The 9,460-nt window shown below is 32.3% G+C and overlaps 2 protein-coding genes across 2 annotated transcripts; one reads left to right on the top strand and one right to left on the bottom strand.

Annotated features, from left to right (window-relative positions):
* Window positions 1–2,078: 2,078 nt before the first annotated feature.
* Window positions 2,079–3,559, bottom strand: LOC107958200 (E3 ubiquitin-protein ligase ATL23). The gene has a single exon (XM_016893890.2). The coding sequence runs from the start codon at window positions 3,163–3,165 to the stop codon at window positions 2,674–2,676; it is 492 nt and encodes a 163-aa protein (XP_016749379.1). The 5' UTR covers window positions 3,166–3,559; the 3' UTR covers window positions 2,079–2,673.
* A 2,430-nt stretch (window positions 3,560–5,989) lies between these two features.
* On the top strand, window positions 5,990–8,646 carry LOC107958201 (uncharacterized). The gene is made up of 9 exons (XM_016893891.2): window positions 5,990–6,324; window positions 6,450–6,572; window positions 6,752–6,832; window positions 6,918–7,006; window positions 7,112–7,186; window positions 7,451–7,512; window positions 7,589–7,648; window positions 7,769–7,948; window positions 8,274–8,646. Exons 2-9 carry the CDS (start codon window positions 6,450–6,452, stop codon window positions 8,348–8,350), a joined length of 747 nt encoding a protein of 248 aa, XP_016749380.1. The 5' UTR covers window positions 5,990–6,324; the 3' UTR covers window positions 8,351–8,646.
* The last annotated feature ends 814 nt before the right edge of the window (window positions 8,647–9,460 follow it).

Here is a 9,460-nt window from a genome sequence, read left to right on the forward strand (position 1 = left end):
AAAAAAGAGAGAGATAATATCACATTTGGTACATGCACTTTCATAAAATGTCCACTCTGGTACCTAAACCATCAGTATTTATTATTATTATGGTAATTGTATTTTTATAAAATGTCCAATGTGATAATTATACTTTGAGAATGTCCAATGTGATACATAAACTATCAATATATGCTTTATTATGAATAAATTGTTAAATCAATTAATAAAAATTCAACATGTATAATGTTTTTCCCACATGGATAATATAAACATGATGTGAAAAACTAAATAAAACAAAAAAAAATAAATTAAATTATGAACAAATAACTAAACTTATTACTGTTAATAAAAAAGAAATAAATATTAAACTTATTTAAGTAAAAAAGTCATGTTATCCATTTAAGTAAATGATCATATTCTCCAAAGAATTATCAATTTGAAATTAATTAATTTTAAAACAATATTTTAAATATTTATTTATTTTATTAGCCGTATATACAATAATTTTTTTAATTTTAATTTAATTTTTAAAAAATATAAAAACCACATTAAATATTTTATAAAAAGACATTTTACCAAACATCACATTATTCTTAAAAAAAAATTTATTTGAGAAAAACAAAAGTTGCATAATGTGAGGGTAGTATTCTCCTTAATTAGGTATATTGGGTTTAAAAATAAAAATAAAATTGCTTTCATTTTCTAAAAGTATATTTGATTGGAAAATATAAAAAAATAATAATTAGAAAAAAAATGATCTCAATAAAAATATATCAAATATCCAATCCTAATTTAAGTGGATATAAATATGGTAAATGCAAAAATTATTAAAAATAAACATATAAAAGATATTTATTTATTCATTAAGTTAAAAATTACAAAAATAGATAATGTGGAAATTAATTACTGCGCAAAGATGTTAACAACCTATGACGATTTGTACAAAGGCAAATGTCATGGCAGTATTGTGGCTTGGGATAATTAAGCTGTGCAATTATCATTGGGTTATATTTATTGGGTGCTAATGGGATTGTTGTCTTCGTCATTCTTCTCGCTTTCTTGGGAAAGATGTTAGGGGAGGTTCTGATTTCTGAAATAATCATACAAAATTATATATAATGGAATTAGTAACGAGTTGTCCCCATATTAACTCATTTCCAAAGGGAACCTTTAAACTTCCTTTAAATCACATTTTATAACTGAATAGAAATGAGATTTTTAGAGGTAAATTTTAGTTACTTTCGCATTATTTCTCGCAAGTATTTTTAAGTAAAAGTTAAATTTTTTTATAAAAAAATATTATTATAAATTTTTTTTTAATAAAAATATTTTTAAAAATTTAAAATATATTATTCCTAAAAATATTTTTAAAAAGTAATGTTAAATTGATCTTAAATAACAATATAGTATTGGTATATGAAATTTAAGTCACTTAGCACTATGAGGATCAAATTTTATGTTTAAACCTATCTCCGAGGGGTAAAAAAAACTTTAAGTAAATGCATGAAGATAGTTGAGATGCTATACTGATATTTTTGTTACTTCGTGTTGTTATAGTATTCACTAATTAATATATTATCAAATAATGTTTCTTCTATAAAAAGAACGTTTGAACTTTAAACAAATACCAGTAGACTTTGTCAGCATTTCCTTTCAGGTTCACTGATCATTACTTGTAAGGGTGTGAACCTCAAAGGCAAACTCCAAGCCATTGCCTATTACTTTTTGGCAAATCTGATTGAATTCTAGTTAGGTTGGATTAGGTGGTGTGTTAGTGTAAACCGTGGAATATAATTAAAGCAATGTGGTGGATGGTCAGGTGGCAATCACATTGCCTAATAAATACTGTAAGATGATTTGAGTTAATTTCTTGCTTGCATTCATTTATTTGGCAAAAAAGACACCAAAACCAACTATTCTTACCATCCATAAATAGACAGCTGATCCTGATAGTGAGATACACAATATACAATGACTGGTGTTCTTCACTTAATTTCATTATGGATTATGAGCATAAAATATGAAACAGATAATGTGATTTGATCCCCTGGGCTGGTGGCTTAAGCCTGCCTGCCCTTGGCCTCCTCCATTGATGGAAATGCTACGCTTCTCTTTCAACTTTATTATATAATCTTACAACTTCTTCATATATATCTTAGCTGCTGATATATACTGCATTAATCAAGATTATTCACATCAAACGAGATTAAAGTAAAGGATTCCTAAAAGCTATAGTTTTTTGACACGATTAATAGTTGTAGACTTGTAGTAGTTGGTGCTGACATCTGCACCATATGGCACCCGTGACATTTCATGTGTATTCACTTTTACTCTTTTAGTTATTCAACATCAAAATTTTTCTTGCTTTCCCTTTGAATCATCATCTTCCTTTTTTTTTCTTTTTTTCAACTTCCACAGCAAAAAAAGGAGGCTCTTCGAGCATGGAGGACTTTTACCCAGCAAGCAAAAAAGAAGAAGGAAATCGATTTAACCATATCACAAAAGAATAAAAAGAGAGAAAACCCATACATGCATGTTGATATATGAAAGTGATAAACTTAGATGAACAACGTTCTTCTCTTCCCCAGGAAAATCTTCATACAAACACCAAACACTGAACTTTATACACTCTTAGAAAGAGGACCATTTCCTGTTTCTTATAAAAGTTAAGGGCTTAACTCTTAAGGCTTGTCAGGGATTAACATCAGAAGGGTCGAACAGCATAGGCTCAAGCTTGGCCCTACAAACAGGGCAAATCGGATGCTTGGAAAGCCATGTATCAGCGCATTCCAAATGAAACCCGTGATTACAACCGGGAACCATTCTAGCCGGTTGCTCCGCACCTACCTCCTCCAGACAAACGGCGCAGTCAGTCCCCAACAAAAGCTCCTTCCCTGTAACCTTAGGCAGCTTCTCCAGCTCTGAAACCGACAACCCTTTCTCCCCCACCTGCTTAGTGGCCAACGTCCCTGGATTATCTGTCCGATAATTTGAAGCATACCATAAGATACAGACGTAAACGATAAAAACTGCACTCATGCCGGCGCATGGAAGTAAAAGGGCTAAGAAAACGGAAACCAGCATTGGGTGATGGTGGCCGCCGGCTGCAGCGGCGGAGTTTATGGTGGGTGATGGATGAGGAGTAAGGAGAGGCGGAGGGAGGTGGTGCGCTCCATGGCGCATAATAGTTAGCTCTAGTTTATGGAAAAGCGTAAAGTTGAAGGGGGGAGGGAGAGATTCCTTCTTGGGAAGGAAGCAGGGTGGGGGAGCGTTTTGAGTGAGAGATTCAGGTGGCAACGACTATAAAAGGAAAGGTAAAAAACCTGGAATTGTTAGCTGTTTTAAAATAAAAGACAGTGTTGAGCACTAACTCATAATGATTCGATTTAAGAACCTAAACAACACGTTAGGCAAGATTGTTTTTACAGGGCCTTGATGGTGCGTGGGAAAGCCAAGGCTGATTGGTGAGGAAGCACTCGATCAGGGCTGTTTCTGGGCGGACTCTAGCCAGGTGGTGAGAGTTGTCACTCTGGAAATTTGACTTACACAAAAACTATAGGCAATGAGATTCGGATTGGCCCATTCAATGATATAAATACTGCTAATAAATAGTCTTTTTGTTGCGTTCCATTGTGGAGAATGGGACCCTTATTTAAAATGGGATCATGTCTATAAACCAAAAAAAAAAAAAAGGAATGGGATCATTTCACCTAACTAGTTATTAGAAAATGAATTTTTTATCTGCCAAAAGGGAAATGGAAGGATGGAATTGATTATAGGCAGTGTTGCATATATCATTGCATCTAAGAAAACGATAAAAAAGAGAATAATATCGCCTCCGATGTTTCTTCCAATTAATCATTTGATCCTAACCCTACCTTAGAATCAAATTTTGATTAAACTAGAGTTCGGTCTCACTTGCTGACGAGGATCCAGGACAGCTGCTTGGGCTATTAGTGTTGGATGTCGAACTGTCGATGAGTAATTGAGTACGGTTTTCAAAAAGTCTTTGCTTTTGGGGCCACCCCCTCCATTACATAAATAAACTATAAACTCACTTTTAAAGTTCGTAGCCAACAGGTTCGTGATAAACTTGGCTGTGAGACGAGAGGGAAAGAGGGGCTTCTGGCTAAACAAATTTTGAGTCTCTTCTGAGGATGAAATATATATACGTAGCTTTACAGCTTCAAAAGACACCACGACACTATAAATATTGCTCCGATGTTTATCTTTAGTGATAGACCTGCAAAAAATGATGAAAATTTTTCATATTTTAGTTCCCAGGTGTCATAAACCAAGATTTGGGGAAAAGGTTACACTTATATCTTTTTCTTACATCTGGGACTTTAATTTCTTTATTTATTTGGTAGAAATATCTGGGACTTCATTTATTTGTTAAATCTGGTCCCATCCAAAGATAAGATTAAACAATTAATAACTCCTTCAGTGCAGCATTTAATCAATATTATCATTGCATCTGGTTGCTTCAGTCTCGCCCCTCTTTAGCATACAGTTTCATATGTGAATGCACCTTGTATTTCAAGGATCTCACAGCGCCTCAAAAACCGTCACTAAAACATTTATAAAAATTTAATTTAATAATTATCTTAATAGTTTTTTTTTATTAATTTAATAGTATTTAATTTTTGTACTTGTGTTGCAAGTGAATACATTTATGATATATTTGGATATCATGTAAGGATTTTATTTTTTAAATTTTTTAAACTTGTGTTGAAGTTATATTTTATTTACCAAATAGAGGATCGTAGTTGGAATAATGTCACATATGTGGTGGGAGTCTGAAAAGTAGATATTTCATATTTTTTTAATAAAAAATTGGTTTATATTTATTTAATTGTAACTTTTAAATATATTATATAAAGTGGATCACAGAGCAGGTATAGCAAGGATTGGGTGGGTCTGGAGACCCACGTGAGTGGTGGGTCGGGGATGGTTTTGAGTTTTGTATTTGCAACGGGTCATAGGGTGAGGATGAAGATGAAAATTCTTGGCAAGGATGGGTGCGAAGGGAGCACCCCTGCACCCGCTTTTCTCTATTGACACCCCTAATAATAAGTTACATTGCAATCTAAAAAATAGACACAAATTCAAATATTAAACACCATAATATTAAGAAAAATCAACTATCAACTTCAACTTATAAAATGAAAATGAGTAATTAAAAGATTAGAAAAAAAAAGTATGTCCATATGTTAACTTCTATATTGGTTGAGATTGTCTGTTTAAAAAATGTATAGAATGTTTTATTTTTAAATAATGTGATTGAAAGTTTACAATAGAGAGATTGGTTTGAACATTAATCCATCATCTTTCTTCTAAAAAATATATATTAATATTTATTTTATTTTAATTAATATATTATCTGAAGTAGTAGTATAGTTCAAAATCCATCGGATATTTTAAAAAACAATACTACTATTTATGTGAGAAAATATTTCTAATTTATTAATTTATTTTTACCTCTTATGTTAAACAATAAAATTTACATATATGTATAAATATTCTTAGAAATAATATAAACTTGTATGAATAAACAATTACCATAAGTTTAATTTAAAATTATCTATTATTAATATTTAAAATATTAAAAATTTAGAAACCCATGAGTCAACTCTACCATATTTAATAAGGATAAACAACAGTAGACATCACCCATGGGTTTTTTTATTATTTAATTATGAAAAATTATAAAATAATTATTTAACTATTCAATTTTGTCTTTTTCAATTATTAGTTCATTAACGTAACTCAAAAATTCAATATAATTGGATGACTAAAAAAAATATATAATTAAGTGACTATTTTATAAATTTTTATAGTTGAGTGACAAAAAAAATCATAATTGAGTAAGTTCACCAAATTAATAATCACATTTCATTGTTTACTTATTTATTTAAAATAATAAAAGGGGAAAATATTTGGACCATTTTAAGGGCCCAGTTGTGAGGTTAAAGTAGGACATAATGGAGCGTGTCATGTACTTGTTATCCAAACAGAAAATTCATTTCATTGGATCATTAGACTACTATTTCGAACCCAATTTGTATTATTCAAACCTCTCGGTGTTGACACCTTCGCAGCAGATAAAACAAAACCCAAAGGTTGAAGGAAATAGAACCGGGCTGAACCGGATAAAAGAGTCGGTTATGGCAGTTGTAGAGATATAAATTAGCAACAGACATCTGAAGAGAGCGGCTTTAAGGCGTAATAGAAAAGAAAAATAAGCCGTAGAAGAGGGCTCTCTCTTGGTGGAGCTTACCCCCCCCCCCAAAAAAAAAAAACCAATTTATCCTTTACGACTCCATTAACAAACCAGTAAAGGTATTTTCCAGATCTTACCCCACTTTTCTTTATTTTTACTTTTTCCTGTTTTGCAATTTAAAAAAAAAAAAACTTATCTTGGCTACTTGGAACTTTTGAAATATTGATTTCTTGGCGGACAAAAGATGGATCGTTACCAGAGAGTGGAGAAGCCGAAAGCAGTGACACCCATTGACGAGAACGAGATTCGTGTTACTAGTCAAGGCAGGATGCGCAATTATATCACTTACGCCATGACTTTGCTTCAGGTGTTTTTTCTTCTTCTCCCTTTTTGTTTAATGTCTGCGCAATTAGAGCTCTATATGAGTTTGGTGTTCGCTTATTTTTGAGAAATAGGCACTGGTATTTTTATTTCTTAGGTGTTTGCAGCTCTTCTCATTAATCTAATATTAGCATTTATTTGCTTTTTGAATGTAATGTTTGGTAGGAGATGGGCTCGAATCAAATAATCTTTAAGGCAATGGGAAGAGCCATTAGCAAGACTGTAACTACTGTGGAGTTACTTAAGGTATCATTGTCTATTTGAACTTGCCTAGTTGAGTGGATTTATTATTTGATTCTTGTTCAAGGAGGCTGATATTATTGCTATGCAGAAAAGAATTGTAGGTCTTCATCAGATTACATCAATTGGATCCACGGATATAACAGATATGTGGGAGCCTCTGGAAGAAGGACTTCTTCCGTAAGAGCCATGTTTAACCCTTATCACAAAAAACAGTTGTTGTTTTCTCTGCCGTTTAATCTCTTTATTTAGAGAACCCTAGTAAATATTGTTTAACTGTCACAGGATGGAGACCACCAGGCATGTGTCCATGATCACTATAACCCTTTCGAAAAATGAATTGAATCCATCATCTGTTGGGTAAGTCCTACACTTGTTTTAAATTTCTTTCTCTTTACTGCATAATACTTTAGTTTGTATGGTATCTTTAATTTTAGTGAATTTTAGAACATTAAAGATTGTCTTTCGGGTAAATTGGTTTTAGCTGTCACATCTTTGCATGTTGGGGACTAGAAAATTTTTGTATATGGAAGGGTTTCTGTTCTTATGATGGTGGTGGCTTGGTGTTTTAGTTTACATGAGTAATAAAAAATGTTTTGACTCATGAAAGGCTTCCTCGTCTAGGTATCAGCCTCCATTACCGGCTGATCAGGTGAAAGCATCCATAAAAATTGATCACGAAGAAGGTAGGGACACATTCCATTACTCAACTGTTTGTTTGTCTTGCCCATATCTCTTTTACATTTCTTTTTGTTTTGACAGGGGGCTCACCTAATGGCCGAGGTAGAGGCCGTGGTGGTAGAGGAAGGTCAAGGAGTAGAGGTATGCCAATTTGAATACTGAGATGCCCCCTGTTAGATGTTATTTTTGTTTTATTAGTGCATGCCCCTAAATGTTATATGAGGATTATTTTAAGCAATATTTAGTTGTATTCTTCTGCAGGGAATGCTGTTGTCTCTGCTGAGTATGACGATGGAGGCTGGGATCGCAATCATGGCTATGCTAGTGGTAGAGGTCGAGGAAGAGGACATGGTTCCCAAGGCAGTGGACGTGGAGGATACAATGGACCTCAGGTTGGTAGGCTGGAAGATGGAGGCCACAATTATGAAGCCCTTCCACAAGGTAGCCGTCGTGGGTTTTCTCCCTTTCTTTTTATTCATTTAATAGAGTTTTAGCATGTTTAATAGTTTTTCTCATAGTCACCTTTAAATGTATGCTTTTTTTTCTTTTCTTTCAACGTACGTCAATTTTAATGAAGAGAATGCAATAAAAAACTTGATGGCATGATGGATAACTTGCTACGGAGGAATTGTTCTATTTTCTGTCAGTTGAATAGACATTCTTTCAATAGCTTTAAGAAGAAAGGCAGAGATTTTTTTTTATTGCTGTATTGATGAATAGGTAAGAATATTGTTTCTAATTGTCTTGTTGCTTTGCTTTTTTCAAGGTCGTGGCCGTGGCAGGGGATACCGTGGTAGGGGCCGTGGGTTTAGATCTAATGGGCCAATCCAGGCAGCTGTATGAGGTGGTGGCAGTCTTTGAACATAATTGAAATGGTGTCGGTTATGCATCCGGTTATATGTTTTATGGTTTTCTAATCTTGTCCTTCATTTGTTTTAGCTTTAATTTTTTTCTTCATTGTTCATTTACCAGCAGTTTTTAACTTTAGGATGTGTTGAGTTGCATTCAGATTTTTCTAGTTCAGCAGCTACCTCACTGCACGAGTGGCAGACGCTTTTCTGTTTTTGTAGCCAAGGTTGATCATATGTTTGAACAATTTTAGCCTTTTTATTTGACAGAATATCTCCCTTTGTTGTTTTTGTCCAGCGTTTGGTAGTTTGCTGCCTCTGCTGTTTTCCTTATAGTAGTCTATGCAAGCCATTTGTGCCTTTTTTTTTTTTTTTGAGTTAGTACTTGTTAGGATTTAGTGCCCCAATACTGAGTATAGTTTATTTGTTATTTTTACTTGTATTTTTTTAATATATTGGTTTAAATAAAATTTTATTATTCACATTTATATTATTTGTACTGGCTATCTAATATTTAACTAATACTAATATGTATTACATAGATTAAAATATGAGAAAACAACTTGTATTAGTAATCTAAAAAGTCCATGGTTTGATTTATTGAAATTGAACAAATCAATTAAAGGACTATTCTATTGTCAATCAAGTCCAAATAGTGGAATAAGTGATTGACTATGTCGATGTGAGTTGTATAATTTGATGTATTAAAAGCCTGAGTGTATATCACAAGGCCAATGGATAAACACTTGTTAAGTTACTTTCTAATAATATATAATAAAGGAGAGTTCAATAAATCAAAGGAGAGTTCAATCATTATACTTTATAAAAATGACTTCATTATAGAATTCATTGATTGAAATTAAATAACTGAATTTCGAAGTGAAAATTAAATTAATTAATCATCGTATTTTATTAAATGAGATATTAAATATATTTCATGATAGATTCTAATATGGTAAATTTGTCATTACTTTAATGGGATTAGAATTGTGTTAAGATAATAATTTAATTGGTAAATTAGTTAATATTTCGAGAAATAGAAATATAGTTATTAGGTAGGTTAAATTAAATGTATTAATTAAAAGTTTAGAAAATATATATATCT

The sequence above is a fragment of the Gossypium hirsutum genome, chromosome A05 (genome assembly GCF_007990345.1).
Source record: "Gossypium hirsutum isolate 1008001.06 chromosome A05, Gossypium_hirsutum_v2.1, whole genome shotgun sequence".
In the NCBI taxonomy this organism is placed as follows: Eukaryota; Viridiplantae; Streptophyta; class Magnoliopsida; order Malvales; family Malvaceae; genus Gossypium; species Gossypium hirsutum.